This window comes from Mytilus trossulus, chromosome 1, assembly GCF_036588685.1.
Source record: "Mytilus trossulus isolate FHL-02 chromosome 1, PNRI_Mtr1.1.1.hap1, whole genome shotgun sequence".
Classification (NCBI taxonomy): domain Eukaryota; kingdom Metazoa; phylum Mollusca; class Bivalvia; order Mytilida; family Mytilidae; genus Mytilus; species Mytilus trossulus.
In genome coordinates this window covers 86,523,513-86,545,190 of record NC_086373.1, presented here as the reverse complement: position 1 = coordinate 86,545,190, position 21,678 = coordinate 86,523,513, and the positions used below count along the sequence as shown (strand labels likewise).

The window sequence follows — 21,678 nt, the reverse complement described above, 5'->3', positions numbered from 1 at the left end:
GTTAACTAAATTTTGTTCCCTATGGAAACTTGATGTTAACAAACAAAAATCAAAAATTATAATATTCAATTCTAATGGAAAATCTCACTGTAATTATTTTAAAGTAGAAAAAGAACATCTTGAGACTGTTAAATCTATTTGTTACCTTGGAATAACTATAAATTGTTCAGGAAGTTTAAGTCATTCAAAAAAAAATCTTATGGAAAAAGGGAGAAAGGCTTGGTTTAAAATTAAAAAAACAGTCTCTTTAGATAATTCCTGCAGTATGCTTGAAAAATTATTTGATACTTTAGTTGTTCCAATAACTCTTTATGGGAGTGAAGTTTGGGGTGTAAGCCAAGTGTTCAAAGATTCAGATCCATTTGAACATTTACATATTAAATTTATTAAAGAAATTTTAGGTGTACAGTGCAAAACAACAAATATAGCCTGTTTAACTGAGACAAACAGAATCCCTTTGTACTTTAAAATTCAGCTTTCAGCTATAAAATTTCTAAACCATATTGTAAACTCGCCTTACACTTTAGTCCATAAAAATATATAATAATGTAGAGAAAACAAGTAAATGGGTTAACATTGTAAAAGACTGGTTAAATAAATTAGGTTTTGGTCATCTCACTTTTGATACTTTTAATTTAAAATATCACATAAATAGTATCCAACAAAGAATCTATGACCAGGCTTATCAAATTATAAATTGTTCTATCAATAAATGTGAAAAATTAAATTTCTTTTGTCATACTAAAAGAATTAGAAAAAGGCCCCAATATATTGATATATGTAAATTCAAAACTGACCGATCAGTTTTCAGTAAATTTAAACTAAGTGCACATTCCCTAGCAATTGAAAGAGGGCGTTATACCAACATTGAAAGAAGTAAACGCATTTGCTTATCCTGTAACAGACAAGAAATTGAGGATGAATACCATTTCTTCTCAATCTGTCCATGCTATACATCACTAAGGGATACCTATATACAAAATATTAATAAAAATCTTAATTTCAATTTTATTAAATTGCAGTCCACTATAACACTTAAGCATTTGACTGTACTTTTAAATAGCAGTCTACCAGTCATTATAAAAATCACCATAAAGTATATTAATGATTGTCTTTTATTAAAAACATCTGTATAACTTGTATTTCTTTTAATATGCAATGCCAACCTAATTTTTGTTTGTGTTCTTTTTTCAATTGTTCATGAACATTAATAATGTGTTACTGTGCTTATCCAGTGACCTTTGGGGTATCACATTAGCAAAGACTAAAACAGTTTACCAAATTGCAGTTAGATTTCTACTCCAACTAACTGATCAACTGGTAAAATATTTTAGCAGATTGCTCAAGTGAAATGTTAGTAAGAAGTGAGTGCTGTAAAATAAAAAGTAATACTTACCATCCAAATCCAGTTAGTTGATACTTTTGTCAATCATTTCAAACAAAAATAATATCTTACTATAGTATGAGTCAGTGAATAAAAAGGTATAATTTTGACATGGAAACTTCTATCATAAATAAATATTATAAACGAATAGTTCAAAACATTGTTTTGTAGGTGTATATTTAATAGCTTTGTCTTCTAAGATGAAGTTATTGTGCAATTGTGATTTGAATAATATTTTCTATACAAATTACTGATCTGCTGGCATTAAAGGGAAATAATTTACATTACTGATAATCAATAAAATTTTGTCCTATCTGATAAGCACAAGATAACTTATATTAAAGCAGTATTTTGCAAAACCTTTCTAATTTGTGTCCTACATGCCCTTCAACTTCATACTAATTTTGCATTTCAATTTATTCAAGTCGTATTGATGAATCTTTTGTAGGCAAAATAATAAGCCTGTATCATTGATTAAATTTTTAGTGTACATTTGAACTCAATAAAAATTATTTCCCTTTAATGCCAGCAGATCAGTAATTTGTATAGAAAATATTATTCAAATCACAATTGCACAATTACTTCATCTTAGAAGACAAAGCTATAAAATATACACCTACAAAACAATGTTTTGAACTATTCATTTATAATATTTATTTATGATAGAAGTTTCCATGTCAAAATTATACCTTTTTATTCACTGACTCTTACTATAGTAATGTATTATTTTTTGTTAGAAATGATTGACAAAGGTATCAACTAACTGGATCTGGATGGTAAGTATTACATTTTATTTTACAGCACTCACTTCATACTAACATTTCACTTGAGCAATCTGCTAAAATATTTTACCAGTTGATCAGTTAGTTGGAGTAGAAATCTAACTGCAATTTGGTAAACTGTTTTGGTCTTTGCTAATGTGATACCCCAAAGGTCACTGGATAAGCACTGTAACTGTTGATATTTATAGCCTTTTTTCTTCTTTGCTGTGAATACCACTGTCACTCTAATATAATTGTAATCAATTTAACTATTGTAAGTTTATTGTCTTAATTTTGTATGCCATAACCATTTAATGTAAATGTGTTTGTGCGAATAAAATATTGTCTATTGTCTATTGTAAAAGCTGTAATAGACTGGTTTATATTTAATTGTATGCAGGCAAATCCTGACAAATTCCAAGCCATTGCAGTTGGAAATAAAACATTTGCAAAAAAGCCTGTTTTTAATATATAGTCAGCAAAAATATCCTGTGACGAGATTGTCTAACTTTTTGGTATTGATATTGACTGTCATAAGAATAACAATCTAAAATAATTTAAATTGGCAAAAATCTGAGACTACTAAAAAATCCTGTGCTTTTTACCAGACATTTATGATAAATATGTCTCTGTTTTTACAGAGTGTTTCTTTTTATAATATAACTATATGTTATAGTTTCTGCAAAAAGGGCAAATTTCGGGTCAAAATCGTCCATCAAGGACATAAACTCCTACAAGGGGTCAATTCACCAATTCATTAGTTTCCCTTTATGGAGATCTAAATTTGATAGGCTTTTGCTTCTTACAATTTCTATCTTATAGTTTCTGCAAAAAACACAATAGTACGTATGCTGAAATGTCTCACCTGGTTTACTTTTCATGATTGAGGTTTATGTTGAAAGTATGTTATATGATAGTTTTACACAAGAATGCCATACTCTAATCCAAATTACAATTTATGATCCATGAAAATAAGGTCAAGGTATGAAGAATTATGCCAGACATGTATATTTTGACCATTATAGTACCAGAGAAAGACCAAACTGCAAAAACTATAAATTATCAAATGTGCCATGACAATGAGTTCAAGGTCAGACAAACACGACAAGACAGACATGTAATAATAAACCTGTTACTTATTGTATCTCATAAATTGACAGAACCATGAAAGCTTAACAACGTAAATAAACCATGAAAATGTGGTCAAGGTCATATATGAAAACTGTCAGACCAACATGTACACATTACATTCATTCCATACACCAAACATAATTGACTAATTGCATCTGCTAAATTTACAAACCATGAAACATTTAACATTGACCATTAATCTATGAAATTAGGTCAAGGTAATTCCATATACAAAATACAGTTGACCTATTGCTTATAGAATATGAGATACAGACTTTACTACAAAAACTTACCTTTGATAACAAGTTCATTAAGTGAGGTCTAGGTCAGGTGAACCCTGTCTGACAGACATGTTGAATTTGCAAAGAAGATGATTATCCTATTACACATAATCACATGACAAGCACTATGCTTATTTCAAGCAATCTCTGAACCATGAAAAAGAGGAAAAGGACGATGGACAGCTGACAGATAGATGTTTGTAACTTTAGGTATTTTCATATACAGTATGGATTTTTAAATCTGAATACACAACTAGATTTGTCTATCAAAGAACTCCATTATTCAATTTTTGATGAAATAAAACAAAGTTTAATCATAAATTGACAGATGACGACAACAGATGCCAAATGATGGAAATAGCTGTGCCATTTTAGCAAGGTCAGCTTAAAAAGGATATAAATATTACAAACATTTTTTACTGTTCATACCATACCATGCCTCTCTCAATATCCTTTATTTTTGTCTCACCTCTACCTAGTCACAAAGGCAACTCTTAAGGCACGTCGTTGCAGCAACATTGGTGATGTCAATTAGTTAGTTTGTGATTTCATCATATGCCTTATAATATTATTATGTATTTCTATGTGTTTCTGTATACCATTGTATAAACAAAGGTTTTTTTAGAATAAAATATATATACATATAAAAACAGAAACCATAAGTGTTAAATCAATGCTATTTCATATAAAGATTTACTAGAGTATGCACAACAGATTTGCATGAAGATCTTGAAGGCATTGTCCCCTCAGTCACGGTCTGTTGATTTTGAATCTTTTGCTAAGTTTACATGTTAAAGTTTGTGATGTAGATCAGTTTAAGGGCATACAATACAGTTTTGATTCTGTGTTTACAAGTCCATGAAAATTTGCATATAGGCTATTTTTACCTGATTAAATCAAATATGTAATAAAAAATATACCTTCATGTGCTACTTTTTGAGTAAAATGAGGTCGAAATTTTGTAGATTTGCTCGAAATTCAGATTTGTGGCCGTAATTTTTTTTTCGAAAGAAAGACATAACTTTTTTGTTATAAAAGATAAACACAATATTTTTTGTTGTTAAATAATCGATTATTTCTGTATTTTATAAGAATCCTAAAAAAATATGCAATTTTTTATTCAGAAATAACTCATATTTATCAAATGTTCATAAAGTGAGGAAAAAACGTCATTTTTACTGCATGTTTATCAAAATTAAAAAAAATCCTATATTTACAGTTTTATAAAATTTGGGTCACATAATCTCCCTGCAAAATGAAACAAATTGCCGTTTTGAAAAATAGGGGTCCATGAACTCGTTTTCAATTTAAATCAGTTTGAATGATAAAAATCAGTTGAAAAATGCATCTTTTCCCGATATGTCATAGTTTGACGTCGCGAAAATAACATTTTTATGTAAGCAACGTCATTACCTCCTCTGAAACTGTATGGTATCCCCTTAAGGAGTATCCTTTTTAATACAGCATTGATGTTTGGTGTGTGCAGTTATAATTAACATTTTCACATCTTATTCCCATGGAAAGTATATGGCCCTATCCCTTTTAATTTTGTTAATGAAAGGCAAGCAACTGTATAAACAAAGGTTTTTTTAGAATAAAATATATATACATATAAAAACAGACATCCAGTACACACCTTTTTCACAAAGTAATGACAAAGCTCAAACAGACACTTTGGACTACTGCTTACATGTGCAAGCGAATTTTAAGTGTTTAGATATAACGAAAAGAACTAAAAACTACATAAGTGATTGTAAGAAATGAGAGTAACATTACAAATACATATTTAATTGACATAAGCATCATTTGATAGCTATATTTATAATTCTGATATCGTCTAATGGTTTGTCTGTTTTACTATTTGTTTTCACATTTCCAAGATTTTGCACCACATCCATGCCTCTTGTCACTCTTCCTACAACTGTGTGTTTATTGTCTAACCAAGGCTGAAATAAACACAAATATAAACATTAAACATTCAGATGTTTATAAAATCATGTGTCACTATTTTTTTCATTAAGATCAAGATACTTCAAAGATTCTATTTGTAATAAAGTAAAGAATTTCTATCATGAAAATACCGGTTTACAAATGTATATAACGTAAGGGTACCCAAATTGCACAGAGTACCCAAATTGCACCCATTTAAAAAAAGTAGCAAAGGAAATCTTACAAGATTTCCTAGAGACTAAACAGTTCGTATTTTTATGATTTGATACTTTGCACGCCTTTCAACATAGGCAAACATATTTAGAAATACACAAAACGTTCACAGTATTTATCAACAGATGGACTGTTTACTGAAAAAGCAAAATGTACAAAAACGTCACCATGCGACGTCATCAAAACGTCATCTTTTTAAAATTAGCAAAAACAATATATAATAAGTATCCATTTTGTAAAATATGAAGAGTTAGCATGGACCAATACCCAATTGTTCAAAATATTTGAAGAAATTAAACAAAAGCTCAGTTATTAGACTTTTGACGGTGTGAATTTAAGTATGGATTCAATTTGGGTACTCCTCATTACAGAATCATGGATAATTTGGAGGTTGGTTCAAATCCATTTTTTTATGACTCAAATACGAATTAAAAATCAAATTGGCATACCTATACAATAAAGAAGGATAGGGCTACAAATTAAATACAGTATGGACATTTTTTTCTTGATCATAAAAAAACGTAGGTGAAAAAACTGTCAAAATAGGTGCAATTTAGGTACCGTCACATTACACTTCATATTATCCCATTTGCAATTAATCATTTTATAAAACAATTGTTAATAGAAACAAAAGACCAATATAACAGTAAAAACAATATTGTAGTACAATGAATATCATGAACAAGAATAATGATTCAATGTCCTCCAAAGTGGCAAGTATTTAATTTCCCCTAAATTTTTCAATTATTTTAATTTTTTTCAAATGAACATGTGAGAGTGCTTACAAAACAAATTTTCATATGATTTACATTTCCACAGACCACAACTCTTGGTATATAGTTCATTTCTATTTTTTTCGTTTTTTTTTTTTTTTTGTGTTTTTACTCATTTTAAACCTTCTGTTTTGGAGATGCAATATTTAAAGTGAAGTCATCCATGAAAAGGGTGTTTATATTAAAAATTTCCTATTTCATAAAAAAAGAAAGCTAAATAAACCTTATTTAGATATTTGAAAGTCATAAGAAACCTCAAATCAAAAAAAATAATGCATATGTTTTTTATAATTCAATGGATAGTTTTCATTATAAAACTTATGTACATATACTTTTTTCTGAAGAAAATTCTTTAATTTATTCATATTTAGAAGAAGTTTACTTTATTTTAATTGCTTGCTTCCAGCAACCAATTCCCCCGACATATTTTCCGTATGCAAAGTGACCTCAGTGTGACCCATCTCGTAAAAATCCGGTGATCAGAATACGCATGGATGTCCTTAAAATAAACTATTATCTGAATTCACATGTTAAACACGTGCTCTCTTTCCATGCTTTTTTGTTTATTTTTTGTCGCTTGTTGACAAACAGGTGACCATCGTTAAACTTCAGCTTCAAAACATGAACTTTAATTACCTGCCATATTTACACAACAACACTGACCGATTGAAAAAAAAATGACGATTATACCAAATTTACACGAAAAAAATGATAAATTTGTGCACAGAAGACTAAGTTTATGATGTGTGTATGCATTGGTTCAAGAATTGGAAGAACATAATTTTTCAGCGGTCACTCGTTTCTTATGACTTTGAAGTATTGTAAAGGTATATAAACTCACTGTAGGCACAAGAGTTATGAAGAACTGAGATCCATTGGTATTTGGTCCAGCATTAGCCATGCTGAGTGTATATGGTCTGTCGTGTCTTAATGAGGGATGAAATTCATCTTCAAATTCTCCGCCCCAGATGGATTCACCACCAGTACCATTGCCTGTAAACATATGAATTATGCTATAAGTACTGCTACCGTCTTAAGAGATTGAACGTATAATCTGCGACGGATAGAAATCAAGCTGATGCAAATGAATATCAATACATCTGTTAACCTATTTTGGGTTGAAAAATCCAAAGTCTGTAACTGTTTGAAAATTGTGTTGATATAACACCCTACAAAACAGATCTAAACTTTTCTTTTATATCAATCAAGTCTTATACATGTATATGTATACGCTTGATTTCTATCTAAAGCAGCTCAAATAGTATTTGATCAGGCTAATTATTTTTTTACTGTTAAGCAAACTATCTCATATTAATCAAAGTTTATATATTCTCCAAAAAGTTATCATGACAGCTCTACAAATTCTCTGCCCCTAGTTATGAATAAAACAAACACCAGCATCATTTAAAAGATAAAACTCTGTAAAACATTTGAAGTATAATACCTTGTGGATCCCCTGTTTGAATCATAAAGTTTTTGATAACCCTATGAAATATATGTCCATTATAATATCCATCCCTAGAATGTACACAGAAATTCTCTACAGTCTTTGGACATCTAAAACAGAAAAGGTACAAAATAATTAATATTTTTATTAAATATCAACAGATTCAAAGTACTAGGTTCATATGTTAATTGTATTTCAGGTGTACTTGTATTGAAAAAATAATTAAAGTAAACAAATATAAGACTTAACAATTTCATTAAGATTTTGTAAAATAGTGCTAACCTGAAAGAAACTGAAAGTTGGAAGACAGTTTTCACTATTTTGTAAATGTTTCTGATAATTATCAAACCAATGATAATCCAAAATACACCTAACAAAACCTGTTAAAGGTAGCTATTTTTATAAATATATACTTGTACTCACTCTTTTGCAAATAACTTGAGATGAATATCACCCATAGTTGTATACATAATACAAGATTCAGCTACTCTGGTGTATGAAGCATCCTACAATAATTTTTAAAATATAGACAATGATAATGAAGGAGTCTTTGCACTAAAAAGTCTTGCACCTTACGATTTTTCTCCCTCACAATATGGATTTTCTATCATTAAAAATTCAGCTTCCAACTTTCTTCTTGATACTTTTTTTTATTAGTGCTCTAACAACTGTAAGGCATTGTCTTTAAATGTGTTTGGCAAAAAGTTCTATTAATTATTTTATTCAAAGCATTAAATTAAGTATATGTTGGAACATTGTCTTTTGTAATACTCTGTAAAATGTTAAACTAAAAAAAAAGAATCAGGAAAATAAATTTTAAATACAAATGTCTTATATTTGAAAAAATATTGTTGAAATCAAACTTTTCCAGTGGACACCCTAACAACCAAACCAACACCAACCTAACCAAACCCTACAAGTTACAACTCTTAACATTTTTGATTTCTTAATTTATTTCTCATAAAAAGACATGGGTTAAATATCAACATACATGTGTAGTTAAGGGCATTATATTTACCATAATTAAACAGGGATAAAAACTAATCACATTTGTTTATTTTCTACTGGTATTTAAATTTACTATTATAAAATAAGGAAGTGCAGAATGCTTGCCAATCAGACAACTATCCACAAGAGGTAGAGTTAACAGTTATAGGTCATCATTCTACCTTTATCTTAATCCGACATCATCAACAGTACACATACCTGTGCAGAAGATACAATTTCTTCTTTAGATGGTTTTTCATTGAACACATCTCTTTCTGAATCAATACTGAAATTCACAAAGACAATTATTAATACCAGTTTGGGATTAAAAGATACACAGAAAATCTATAGAAAGCTTGTTCTACATACCAGTAATTGTTTAAAAATTTAATGAAAATATAAAATATTCAAATATTGAAGCAGTAAATTTTATATAAAAGAACATATTTTATGTGGTGTTAAGAATTTTGTAAGATGTTTGTTTGTCTGATTCAGAATTGTTCTACATCAATGCTTTTTATAATTTGTGACCTGTATGAATGCTTGTCCACTGGTGAAAGTTTGTAAGGTGATTCTATGAAGGCGTCTATTTAATATTAAAATTTAAATAGTGTTGCCTTTTTTCACTGCTATCTGACTCAAATTGACTTTCATTCATCTTCAATAGTCACTCCTTGGACAAATTTTATGAGTAACAGCAGCTTATAATTCTAAAAATTTCTAGATTTTTTTTTATCTCTGGTACCTTTTTGTATCTTCTGGTTCCCTGCGTGAGTATATGTAAAATCTGTTTTTCTTAAAAGCAGTACAGAATATCAATGGATCAAAGAAAACATTCTGTAAAGTTGGATTGTCTGATGCGGCAGTTTCTACATCAATGGCAGCCTTCTTTTTCTTCCCTGTACCTTGGAATAAACTTATCGATAAACTTCTGATGTTTTCAGGCTTCCCTATCATACGTACACATCTGTTTGTATGTAGATTAATCACTGAAATATTAAATCAAATTTTATATTCACCATTAGGTAGGTTTATTCACATTTCAAATATAAATATCATTCTAGGAATTTTTACATCATTAAATATTTATTAAGATTTTAACATATGTATTATATAATATTTTTAATTCAAATATCTACAAAGAAACATACCATCTACAATTCTAAACCTTAGATTCAGATATTACACGAGAGACAATCTAATCATTACAGATCAAAGTGAAGGATCTGATTTTAATCATAGAGGATATTCAAATGGTTCTTTGGTCAGGTTGTTGTCTCTTTGACACATTCCCCATTTCCATTCTCAATTCTAATTTTACTTATAGGTTAAAAAAAAATACATTTGATACATTACCTTTTATTCCTAGCATGGTTCCATACAAAATAAAGTTTCCACTTTCATCAAATACTGAAAAAGATAAACTGAACAGTATAATCAAGTTTTTTTTTATCTTAATAATTTAGTCTGCAGAAAGACATATCATTCCTTTCAGTAAACTACAAGCCTACCATGCATATTCAGGGTTCATAGTTGCTAACCATTACAATTTTTCATAATTTGGACCTTGGTGGCCAAGTGGTCTACATGTAAGTAGTCAACTAGCTATTTAACACTGAGGTTGTGAGTTCAAAGTCTGCAAGAGGAAAGTGCACTGGACTCCAATGTTAATTGACTAGGATAGCCAGTTTTCCTACCAAAGATCAGTTTCTCTTTGGGCACTAAGTCTTTCTCAACCAATAACCAGATGCTCTGCAGGGCGCAGCTTTATACGACTGCAGAGGTCGAATCCTGAACAGTTGGGGCAAGTATGGACACAACATTCAAGCTGGATACAGCTCTGAATTTGGATTGTGATTAAATTGTTGACACAGCATAGGTTTCTGACACAGAATAAATGTGGTCTTATGAACTTAAAAAAATTATTATGCTGTTGAATATTAAAATCCTCTCAAAAAAAAAATTGAAGAAATTTTCTATTTAATTTCTGAAATCTAAAATGAAAAAAATTGACCACCCGCCTATTTTTTTCACCTCCCCCTTTCCCTTATTCCAAAAATGATATCAATTCAAATTTCTAATGGAGTTTGCAACAATTACTACTCATTTAAATACATCATAAAATATAAAATGTCATACAGTCATGGTTAAAATTAATATTAACTTCTTAACTAGAGGCTCTAAAGAGCCTGTGTCGCTCACCTTGGTCTATGTGAATATTAAACAAAGGAAGCAGATGGATTCATGAAAAAATTGTGTTTTAGTGATGGTGATGTGTTTGTACATCTTACTTAACTGAACATTCTTGCCACTTATAAGTATCTCTATCTATAATGACCTTGGCCCAGTAGTTTCAGTGGAAAATGTTAGTTAAAATTTACAAATTTTAGGAAAATTGTTAAAAATTGACTATTAAGGACAATAACTCCTTAGAGGGTCAATTGACCATTTCCAAATGTTGACTTACTTGTAAATCTGACTTTGCTGAACATTATTGCTGTTAACAGTATATCTTTATCTATAACTAGAGGCTCTTAAGAGCCTGTGTCGCTCACCTTGGTGTATGTGCACATTAAACAAAGGAAACAGATGTATTCATGACAAAATTGTGTTTTGGTGATGGTGATTTGTTTGTAGATTATACTTTACTGATCATTCTTGCCACTTACAATTTTCTCTATCTGTAATAAACTTGGCCCTTTAGTTATAGAGGAAAATATTTTGTAAAAACTTACCAAATTCATGTAAATTGTTAAAAATTGACTATAAAGGGCAATAACTCCTTCAGGGGTCAACTGACCATCTTGGTCATGTTGACTTATTTCTAGTTCTTAATTTGCTGAACATTACTGAGGTTTACAGTTTATCTCTTTCTATAAAAGTATTCAAGATAATGATCAAAAACAGATAAATTTCTTCAAACTTTACCAATTGGGGGGTAGCAACCCAACAACCAGTTGTCCAATTCATCTGAAAATTTCAGGGCAGACAGATATTTACTAAATAAACAAGTTAATCCCTTGTTTAATTTTCTTTAAATGCTTTGGTTTAAGAGTTATAAGCCAAAATCTACATTTTACTCCTATGTTCTATTTGAAGCTATGGTGGCCATCTTTGTTGGTTGGCCAGGTCATCACACACATTTTTAAACTAGATACCCTAGTAATGATTGTAGCTAAGTTTGGTTAAATTTGGTCAAGTAGTTTCAGAGAAGATTTTTGTAAAAGATTAAAAAATTTACGAAAACTTGGTAAAAAATTACTATTAAGGGCAAGAACTCCTTAAGGGGTCAACTGATCATTTTGATCATGTTGACTTATTTGTAGATCTTACTTTGCTGAACATAAATGCTTTTTACAGTTTGTCTCTATCTAAATTATTTTTCAAGATAATAAGCGAAAACGGACAAAATTTCCTTAAAATTACCAATTCAGGGGTAGCAACCCAACAACGGGTTGTCTGATTCATCTGAAAATTTCAGGGTAGATAGATTTGACCTGATAAACAATTTTACCCCATGTCAGATTTGCTCTAAATGCTTTGGTTTTCGAGTTATAAGCCAAAAACTGCATTTTACCCCTATGTTCTATTTTTAGCCATGGCGGCCATCTTGGTTGGTTGGCCGGGTCACTGGACACATTTTCTAAACTAGTACCCAAATGATGATTGTGGGCAAGTTTGGTTTTTAAATTGGCCCAGTAGTTTCAGAGGAGAAGATTTTTGTAAAAGTTAACGACGCCAGACAACGACGGACGCAGTGATGGGAAAAGCTCACTTGGCCTCTTAGACAATACTTAAACACAATTTATTGTTCTGACACTAGATTAATGCTTGTGTAGGGCCTCTTTGGGCCCCTAATTTCTAAACCTTAGGGACCATAAACCCCAAAATCAATCCCCAGCTTATTTTTGAGGTTATAAACATTGTTTTAAAATTCTATTGATTTCTAATTACTTATACTTAAGTTATCAATCTAATACCATCCGTCTTCGGACGATGCTGATGACGTGATACCAATATACGACCGCAAACATTTTTGCGGTCGTATAAAAACTGAATGACAATAAATAGCACAATAGTTGAACGAAGCCTTAAACAACAATCAGTTAATCTTAATTGGAAAGAATTCCAGGTCTACATATTGGTGCTATTGTCAAAAGTCTACTTTTTATTCTTTGTTAGTTATTGTTATTGAACAGAACAGTTCCCACTTTAGATATTGTTGCGATCTTACAAAACTAGTTTCTCTGTTATTATTAAGGCACCAAAAATCACTGGCATAAATGAGGATATAACCCTAAATATTAAAATAGATAAATTTATAAGTTCTTAAAAATAAATTCAACAGTAGTTGAGAACTATTTGAAAATCTTGATTGTTGCTGGTTAAGAGGTGTATTTTTTTAAGATATATTTCTAATATTAAAACTAAACAACTAATATGGATGACAAAGAGATTGGTTTCATTCTTTCTCTTACTTATAACACTCACTTACTAATGTTACATAAATGAAATGCTTCAGACTTTTCTAGATCTCTTTCTGCTGCTAATCTCCTCCCAAACTCCATATTTGGTAACTGTTGTTTCATCTATTATCAACACAAAAAAAGTTTTTAAATACTGATTTAATCATTTTTAAATATTACATTATTACAATATATTGATCCTATTGCTGTACCCCTATTTTTGACATTTTTACTTATTGAGTATGTTTGTTTTGTTCAAGCATCGTTGACAATGTAATGGAATTTGATGGGACTGTCATACAAGTGAGAGGTTTAGCTAGCTATAAAACCAGGTTCAATCCAATATTTTCTACATAAGAAAATGCCTGTACCAAGTCAGGAATATGACAGTTGTTATCCATTCGTTTGATGTGTTTGGACTTTGATTTTGCCATTTGATTTTGGACTTTCCTTTTTGAATTTTTCTTGCAGTTCAGTATTTTTGTGTTTTTACTTTTTGATCAATACTCTTCCACATATTGTTATCAAATAAAACTAATTTTAAACTGATTCATTGGTTATATCCATTGGTGATTTAATACTGTGAATTCAAATTAATTGAGAGGTTTTTATTAATGTGACTAGGTGTTTCAAGAGCATTGCCACAAAGTCTATATTTATACCTGCTGTAATTCTGTGAACTGTTGGAGAGATTCATCTAAAACTTTGGACAACTTCCCAGTCAAAAATTTAAATACTCTGACCTGGAAAATCACAAAACACACAAAACTGATCAATATTACTAACATTATGTATGTGAAGACAGCTATAAATATTTCGAAACTAATGGGGTTTACTATAGTATTATAAAATCTCAATACACATCATAAAAAAAAGTTTATCATGTTTGCAACTGATATGAGCTGATAAACAAAATTCTCTCAGCCAATCAGAAGACTTATTACATCAATAATAAGATAATAAGGATATATTGAAATATTAGAATTGTACAAGAACACTAGTTAATAATACACTTGAGTTGTTTTCTGCCCTTTGACACATTTCCATTCTCAAATTCTATACACATCATGTCAGTATTACAGACTCCTTGAAGCCTCTTGTTTATTATAAAAAAACCTTTACCACAAACTGTAAACATTGATTCTGCTGTTATAACTGATAAATACAACTTGTACATACTGAAATATTTAGTACCATTTCAATTTTATCCATATATTCAATGTTTTAAGTTTACTGTAAATTCAGAAATCATTGCGTGCATTTATTATTGCGATTTTGTTATTTAAGATTTAAATGCGATTTAAATTTTTACGATTTTGAGAAAAATTCTGTTAAATTCATATAAGTCATTTCAAATGCGAGTTTAAATTTTTGCGTTTACAACTCAGTCGCATTTTTCGCAATAATAAAACCTCGCATTAATTTCTGAATTTCCAATATATGAATTGTCCTAATCAATTTTCTTAATTATTAAGAAAATTGACTAGGACAATTTATATAAACTTAAAAGATTCAATATGCATTTTTTGTTAGGAAAATATGTCCTTACAGTGTATATATATATACTGAATTGTTCTGTCACCCAGTACTTTTATATCAAGAATAAGATCAGTATAAGTAATATATGGATAAAAAGCTACCAAAAAATTATCTATGACATGTATTGCCTTACCTTTCTATCAGAGGATACAGTTGCAAATAACTTCCCATCAGGTGAGAAACATACGTCAAAGACTGAAATCTTATTCTGTAAAAACATAAGAGTTCAATTAGAAAATAAGCATTTCAATTCAATAATCTGAAGGGACAAAATAATAAAAAACTTTATTACTGTATAACTTTTAGATCAATATTTTCTTCTTAGTATATAATGCATAATCTTTCAGATGAGATAAATTTAAAAGCCATAAATAACATTGAAAAATGTCCTTTCTTATAATTTTGGTTTTTCATTGATCTCATTTTGATCTAGAAAATATCTAAAATTTGTGTAAACCAAAACCAATAAATATGAGATTTAATTTGAACCAAATTTTTGTTAAAATTCAAATATCCTATTTGTCTTCTGATTAATAGCAACCTTTGCAAATTCATATAGGTCAGTATCAGTTTTATGTTCCCAGTCTACGTTTTTAGGGAATGAATAGTCCCTCTGTGGTCCTGTCCAATATTCCAACATTCCACTCTTATCTACAGATATCGTAACATTATACTGCACATTGTACTGCAAAACAAAGTAAATCATTCATAACACATAATCCTTAAATATGTGTGAATGGCTATCTAAGTTCAGAAAAAAAGAAAATCGTAATGAAAAATATTATTTCTTTTTAGATTCTTCCAACTTAAAAATCTAAATGAATAACAAAATTTCTCTTGACTGATTTACAAAAAAAGACAGCAAAGTCACCTTCAATTAATGTAAATAAGGATTAAGAGGTCTTTATAAGGTTGGCAATAATAATAACTAGAGGCTCTTTAGAGCCTGTGTCGCTCACCTTGGTCTATGTGAATATTAAACAAAGGACGCAGATGGATTCATGACAAAATTGTGTTTTGGTGATGGTGATGTGTTTGTACATCTTAATTTACTGAACATTCTAGCTGCTTACAATTATCTCTATCTATAATTAATTTGGCCCAGTAGTTTCAGGAGAATATTTTTGGAAAAGATTACTAAGATTTACGAAAAAATGGTTAAAACATGACTATAAAAGGCAATAACTCCTAAAGGGGTCAACTGACAATTTTGGTCATGTTGACTTATTTGTAGATCTTACTTTGCTGAACATTATTGCTGCTTACAGTTTATCTCTATCTATAATAAAATTCAAGATAATAACCAAAAACAGCAAAATTTCCTTAAAATTACCATTTCAGGGGCAGCAACCCAACAACGGTTTGTCTGATTCATCTGAAAAGTTCAGGGCAGATAGATTCTGACCTGATAGACAATTTTACCCCATGTCAGATTTGCTTTAAATGCTTTGGTTTTTGAGTTATAAGCCAAAAACTGAATTTTACCCCTATGTTCTATTTTTAGCTGTGGCGGCCATCTTGTTTGGTTGACCAGGTCACGCCACACATTTTCTCAACTACATACCCAAATGATGATTGTGGCCAAATTTGGTTTTATTTGGCCCCGTAGTATCAGAGGAGAAGATTTTTGTAAAAGATTACTAAGATTTATGAAAAATTGTTAAAAATTGACTATAAAGGGCAATAACTCCTGAAGGGGTCAACTGACCATTTCGGTCATGTTGACTTATTTCTAAATCTTACTTTGCTGAACATTATTGCTGTTTACAGTTTATCTTTATCTTTAATAATATTCAAGATAATAACCAAACACAGCAAAATTTCCTTAAAATTACCAATTCAGGGGCAGCAACCCAGCAACGAGTTGTCTGATTCATCTGAAAATTTCAGGGCAGATAGATCTTGACCTGATGAACAATTTTACCCTGTCAGATTTGCTCTAAATGCTTTGATTTTTGAGTTATAAGCTAAAAACTGTATTTTACCCCTATTTTCTATTTTTAGCAGTGGCAGCCATCTTGGTTGGTTGGCCAGGTCACGCCACACATTTTTTAAACTAGATACCCCAATGATAGTTGTAGCCAAGTTTGGTTGAATTTGGCCCAATTGTTTCAGAGGAGAAGATTTTTGTAAAAAATTACTAAGATTTTGAAAAATGGTTAAAAATTGACTATAAAGGGCAATAACTCCTAAAGGGGTCAACTGACCATTTTGGTCATGTTGAATTATTTGTTGATCTTACTTTGCTGAACATTATTGCTGCTTACAGTTTATCTCTATCTATAATAATATTCAAGATAATAACCAAAAACAGCAAAATTTCCTTAAAATTACCAATTCTGGGACAGCAACCCAACAACGGGTTGTCCGATTCATCTGAAAATATCAGGGCTGATAGATTTTGACCTGATAAACAATTATACCCTGTCCGATTTGCTCCAAATGCTTTGGTTTTTGAGTTATAAGCCAAAAACTGCATTTTACCCCTATGTTCTATTTTTAGTCGTGGTGGCCATCTTGGTTGGTCCTGAATCATAAATTGGTTTACTTAATATTACAGGATGTACAACCATTCCCATAGGCGAGACATTCTAAATCAGATTTATCTACAAGATTCTTTATTACACAATCCAATCCAATCAAATGTTATACTGTCCTCTTACCTTCATAATAATCACAGGTTTATAATGTAATTTCTCTATCTTATGTATTGGATCATTTCCCCCTCGTCCATCATAAATGTAAATACAGCCACTATCTTTATCTGATCTGTAATACATAGGTGTAAGAAATTTGAAAACAGATTATGTTTTTTAAACACAGAGACTAAGTAAAAACTAGCCTGACATCCTGTATAAGCAAATCAATCCTTTTTTGTAGTCATTCGAGTTTATAAACTGTTAGTCATCAATATACCACAAAAAGACATACAATCATGTTGAAAATACCAACAGAGTTTTTGGAAAGTTCTTAGTAATTTATATATTGTTATGTAAAGCAGAACTTAATTTGATCCACTTGTACTGTTAATAACAAATTTTATGACATTTTTTTAACTTGACCAAATCTTTTTAATATCAATTATTAAACTATATTCTTACATCATTTTTTACTTAAATGAATGCCTTATTTCAGTTTCTTTTTCTGAAATTGAAAGCTCCAATCATCTCAACCTGAAACACAATATTTGTCATTTTTTTTATTTTTTCTGATCAAAGGGTGGAAGTATACACCCATCTCTGTACATATCTATTTCTAAATGTATTAATATATTTACCAGCCACAGAATTTCTACTTACATTGCTAACGCTGCAAGTGGATCACCTGCTTTAAATAGCCAACCACAAGACAAAGGATTAAATGTTAACTTCATCATATTGATCATATCTATAAAAAAAAAAATACAATGACAGCATACAATTGTGAGCATTGGCAAATATGACTAATTCATTCAATTATCTGCTGATCATTCATATCAATAAGTTGTTGACAAACAGGTTGTTTACATTAATGCAAAATAATTTCAAAATCTGAGGTGTCAGAAGCCTTTACTCTTTGTATTTTTTTTCAAATATATAAATCAAATATAAATGTTTGATTAAAGTATTTCAGAATTACCAGCAGAAACAGTAGTGACAACATTAATATTTTGTTTTGGTTTTCTTCTTCTTACCCAAAGGTGAACCAGTTTGTATATTAAGAAGTGAACTTACCAAAGTTAACAACATCAAATACTTTAGCAGATTTGTCATCTGAGATGGTACAACAAAATTCACCATTAGGACTCATGCCAAGATCTTGGATATTTCCTAAAGTATAGAACATAAAGTAGAATATTTTAAAAAAAAATTGCATTTAAATTCAACTACCAAAATTCATATCGGGTGAGGCGAAATTTTAATGACCCGATAATTTCTCGTATTAGGACAATTGAACACTGTGTACTTGTGTTACTAATATTATCATTTGATTAACTACAATCTGAAAACCTCTTTTCTGTACCAATTTACGTATTTTCTTTAGTAACTTTGAACTTGATCTTTGATATACATAGTAACCTCAAAAATTGTAATGATGACATTTATTTTGTAAGCTATGAAAGCCTTGTGTATGATGGTGTGTGCATGTCATGCGATACCTTAAATATCTTCATATCTGATATTCTGTTGTAAAATTAGCCAGGAATTATTCATTGTTACAATGATTACTGTTTGCACCTATGTGTAGCTATGAAAAGCAAACTTCTTCAAATCAATCTAAGAACTTCCAATCAAATGTTCAATTCATCAATTACCTAAATGGCTTCTAAAGTGTTTGACAAATTCAATTCCTTCTTCTTCTTTTTTCTTCCAGAACTTAACATGGCCATCACAACTAGCAGTCACAATAAAATCACTCCTGTAAATTAAATGAAGGATAAATTTTACTTGGTCAATGAAAATTTGGTCACACTATATATATATTTCAATTAATATTAAAACATCACAGTTTCAATAATTTAAAAAAAAAATTGAAATGCACAATCACAAATAATGAAAAGCAAGTGTGTACATTTCAATCTGAAAAAGGCTTTGATGAACATCCTCATCCTGTAAGAAAAGCAACATTCACTATCCATATAAGCATGATAAGTACCCTTTTCAAAAAAATATAAAGCATTTTTCTCTTAAAATTTTAAAGAATAATACACCTTTTCCTAAACATGAAACTTTTCTGAAACATCTTGTTTAGTCTTAAATTTTTCATGTATTGTCTATACTTCTTTTTTACTTTTTATCTTTTTAATGTTTTTAGACAATTTTGTAGAGTTGATCTCTTTTCAACTTTATGAGTTTTGGTTTTACCTTCATGACCTTTGTTGTCTTCCACTTTCTTTTTTTGGGAAAAAAAAGCAACATTGAAAGCTTCCAGTTCCCTTAAATATTTTTGTTATAACATTACGTCATTGGTTGAATTTCTATTGTTTATATATCAGGTTTTAAACCGATCCCAATTTTTTGGTGTACGCTTTTGGAAATATTACCCAGACTTCATTAGATTCTGAAACTGTGAATTAAAGTCACCTCTATTCTACCTTACATGAAAATCAAACAATGTGTTTTTCAAAGCTATTTTCCCATTATTAAGCTAGTGGTATGTTAAGTGCATGTATACACACCCTTTTTAATTAAGATTTCAACAATGAAAATATTTAATTTCATAATGGATGTACAAATTAACATCACACTTGTTCATTCTGACATGTCTGAAAACATATTAAAACATAAACTTTTTATATACTCCAATGAAACCTATATCTATCTATCTATTATTCCTACCGTTTTACTTACTTTGATACTGCTAAATGTGTTATAACATCTCTATGCATGAAACTTTTTTCATAATACTGAGCACTTGGTAAGTTATCAAGGTAGACTTTTTCAAACTCTAAAACTGAAATAGAATATTTTCAATGTTTTTTTCGTTAAACCTTTCAAAATTGTAAATCAGGAGTGGCAATACCAACCTACAAACACTATAACTGAAATATACACATGAACATGTGTATAATCATCATAACATAATGACAACATATATGTTTCAATTGTCTTATTTATAATTTTTCCCTCAAATGACACAGGACTAAAATTGTTTTCATTATTATATGAGCAACACGACTGGTGCAATATTTGGTGCAAGATCTTCTTACCCTTATCATGCTTAAAGACCATCCCTATATTTTTGTGAGACATGGGTTGCTCAGTCTTGTTTTCTAAGTTGTGCTTTGTAGACTATTGTTTATCTTTTGAGGTTTTTTTTTGTTTGTGTTCTTGCATTACATTGAAGTCATTGTCAGTTAGTCCTTTATTCAAATTAAGGGTTTGAGTACATTTGTTCATTGTATATATGCATTTAGCATCTTTCTCCTCTCCTTTCAAGCTATAGACTCACCAGAATTTGCCATCAACACCAGAAAACCCTAAGATCCCATTACAGGCTATCTGTATCAGTATATTGAAGTCTATTGTAGAATCCTTAGACCTTCATGAAGCAGGAGAACGCAAATTATTATACCAGAGTTTTTTTTTCTTTCTTGGTTTAGTATGGTAAAGCATGCCGACTCAAGTAACATGTAAAGCTTATCCATTTAATAACAATCTAATAACATGAAATACCGGACATACAACAGGTTTTTACATACTATTTGTATAGTGTAACATGTATTGCATGTATAATAATTTTATGTAAAGAGCGGCAACTAACCACTAAATAACATAAAATTGTTTTTGACAAGCTGAGCTTGTAACATGTCACGACAGTATATATTTATAAACCTTTTCTTTTTTTTGTCTTTACTGCTTCTGCTGGCATTGGACCTATCCATTCGTCGTCCTCATCGTTTAGATCTGCAGCGTTTGAATCACGTTTTCCACTTTCCAAAGTTTCCGCCATTGTTTACAAACAAAATGAGGCGATTATAAATACAAGTCGTATGCGGTTTATATTCTGTGTTTACAGAAATAAGTTGATGTTTAAAACTGTATATATCTAAAATCCCGATGCAAACAAAACTGTACAAATCATTACATAACAAAATATTTTCCCGTGCATAACATGTAATACTCCAGATATATGAAATTAAATTTTGTTTATTTGCCAATTTGTGTAGGGTCTGCTCGATTGCCATTCTGTATCAGTATCCCGAATGAATTTCTGCCAATATAGGCACACCTCCGTTTATGGAGTCAATTAATAAAAATAGTTCC

General features: G+C 30.1%; 1 protein-coding gene across 1 annotated transcript; it reads right to left on the bottom strand.

Annotated features, from left to right (window-relative positions):
• Positions 1 to 5,329: 5,329 nt before the first annotated feature.
• Positions 5,330 to 21,393, bottom strand: LOC134688009 (peptidylprolyl isomerase domain and WD repeat-containing protein 1-like). Its single transcript, XM_063548478.1, has 17 exons — positions 21,247 to 21,393; positions 20,263 to 20,365; positions 19,227 to 19,330; positions 18,646 to 18,741; positions 18,232 to 18,319; positions 17,596 to 17,701; positions 15,474 to 15,617; positions 15,066 to 15,140; positions 14,056 to 14,136; positions 13,423 to 13,516; positions 10,284 to 10,337; positions 9,673 to 9,916; positions 9,147 to 9,213; positions 8,364 to 8,446; positions 7,938 to 8,050; positions 7,335 to 7,486; positions 5,330 to 5,503 (listed from the first exon to the last, which is right to left on the bottom strand). Exons 1-17 carry the CDS (start codon positions 21,362 to 21,364, stop codon positions 5,360 to 5,362), a joined length of 1,866 nt encoding a protein of 621 aa, XP_063404548.1. The 5' UTR covers positions 21,365 to 21,393; the 3' UTR covers positions 5,330 to 5,359.
• Positions 21,394 to 21,678: the final 285 nt, after the last annotated feature.

What these genes read in the sequence shown, in the direction of transcription:
- LOC134688009 (XM_063548478.1), bottom strand. Translation starts at nt 21,364, where the DNA reads ATGGCGGAAACTTTGGAAAGTGGAAAACGTGATTCAAACGCTGCAGAT. An exon ending in AAAGACAAAAAAAAGAAAAG is followed by an intron (nt 20,366 to 21,246) that starts GTTTATAAATAT and finishes ATTCTATTTCAG; the next exon opens with TTTTAGAGTTTGAAAAAGTC. An exon ending in ACACTTTAGAAGCCATTTAG is followed by an intron (nt 18,742 to 19,226) that starts GTAATTGATGAA and finishes TCTATACTTTAG; the next exon opens with GAAATATCCAAGATCTTGGC.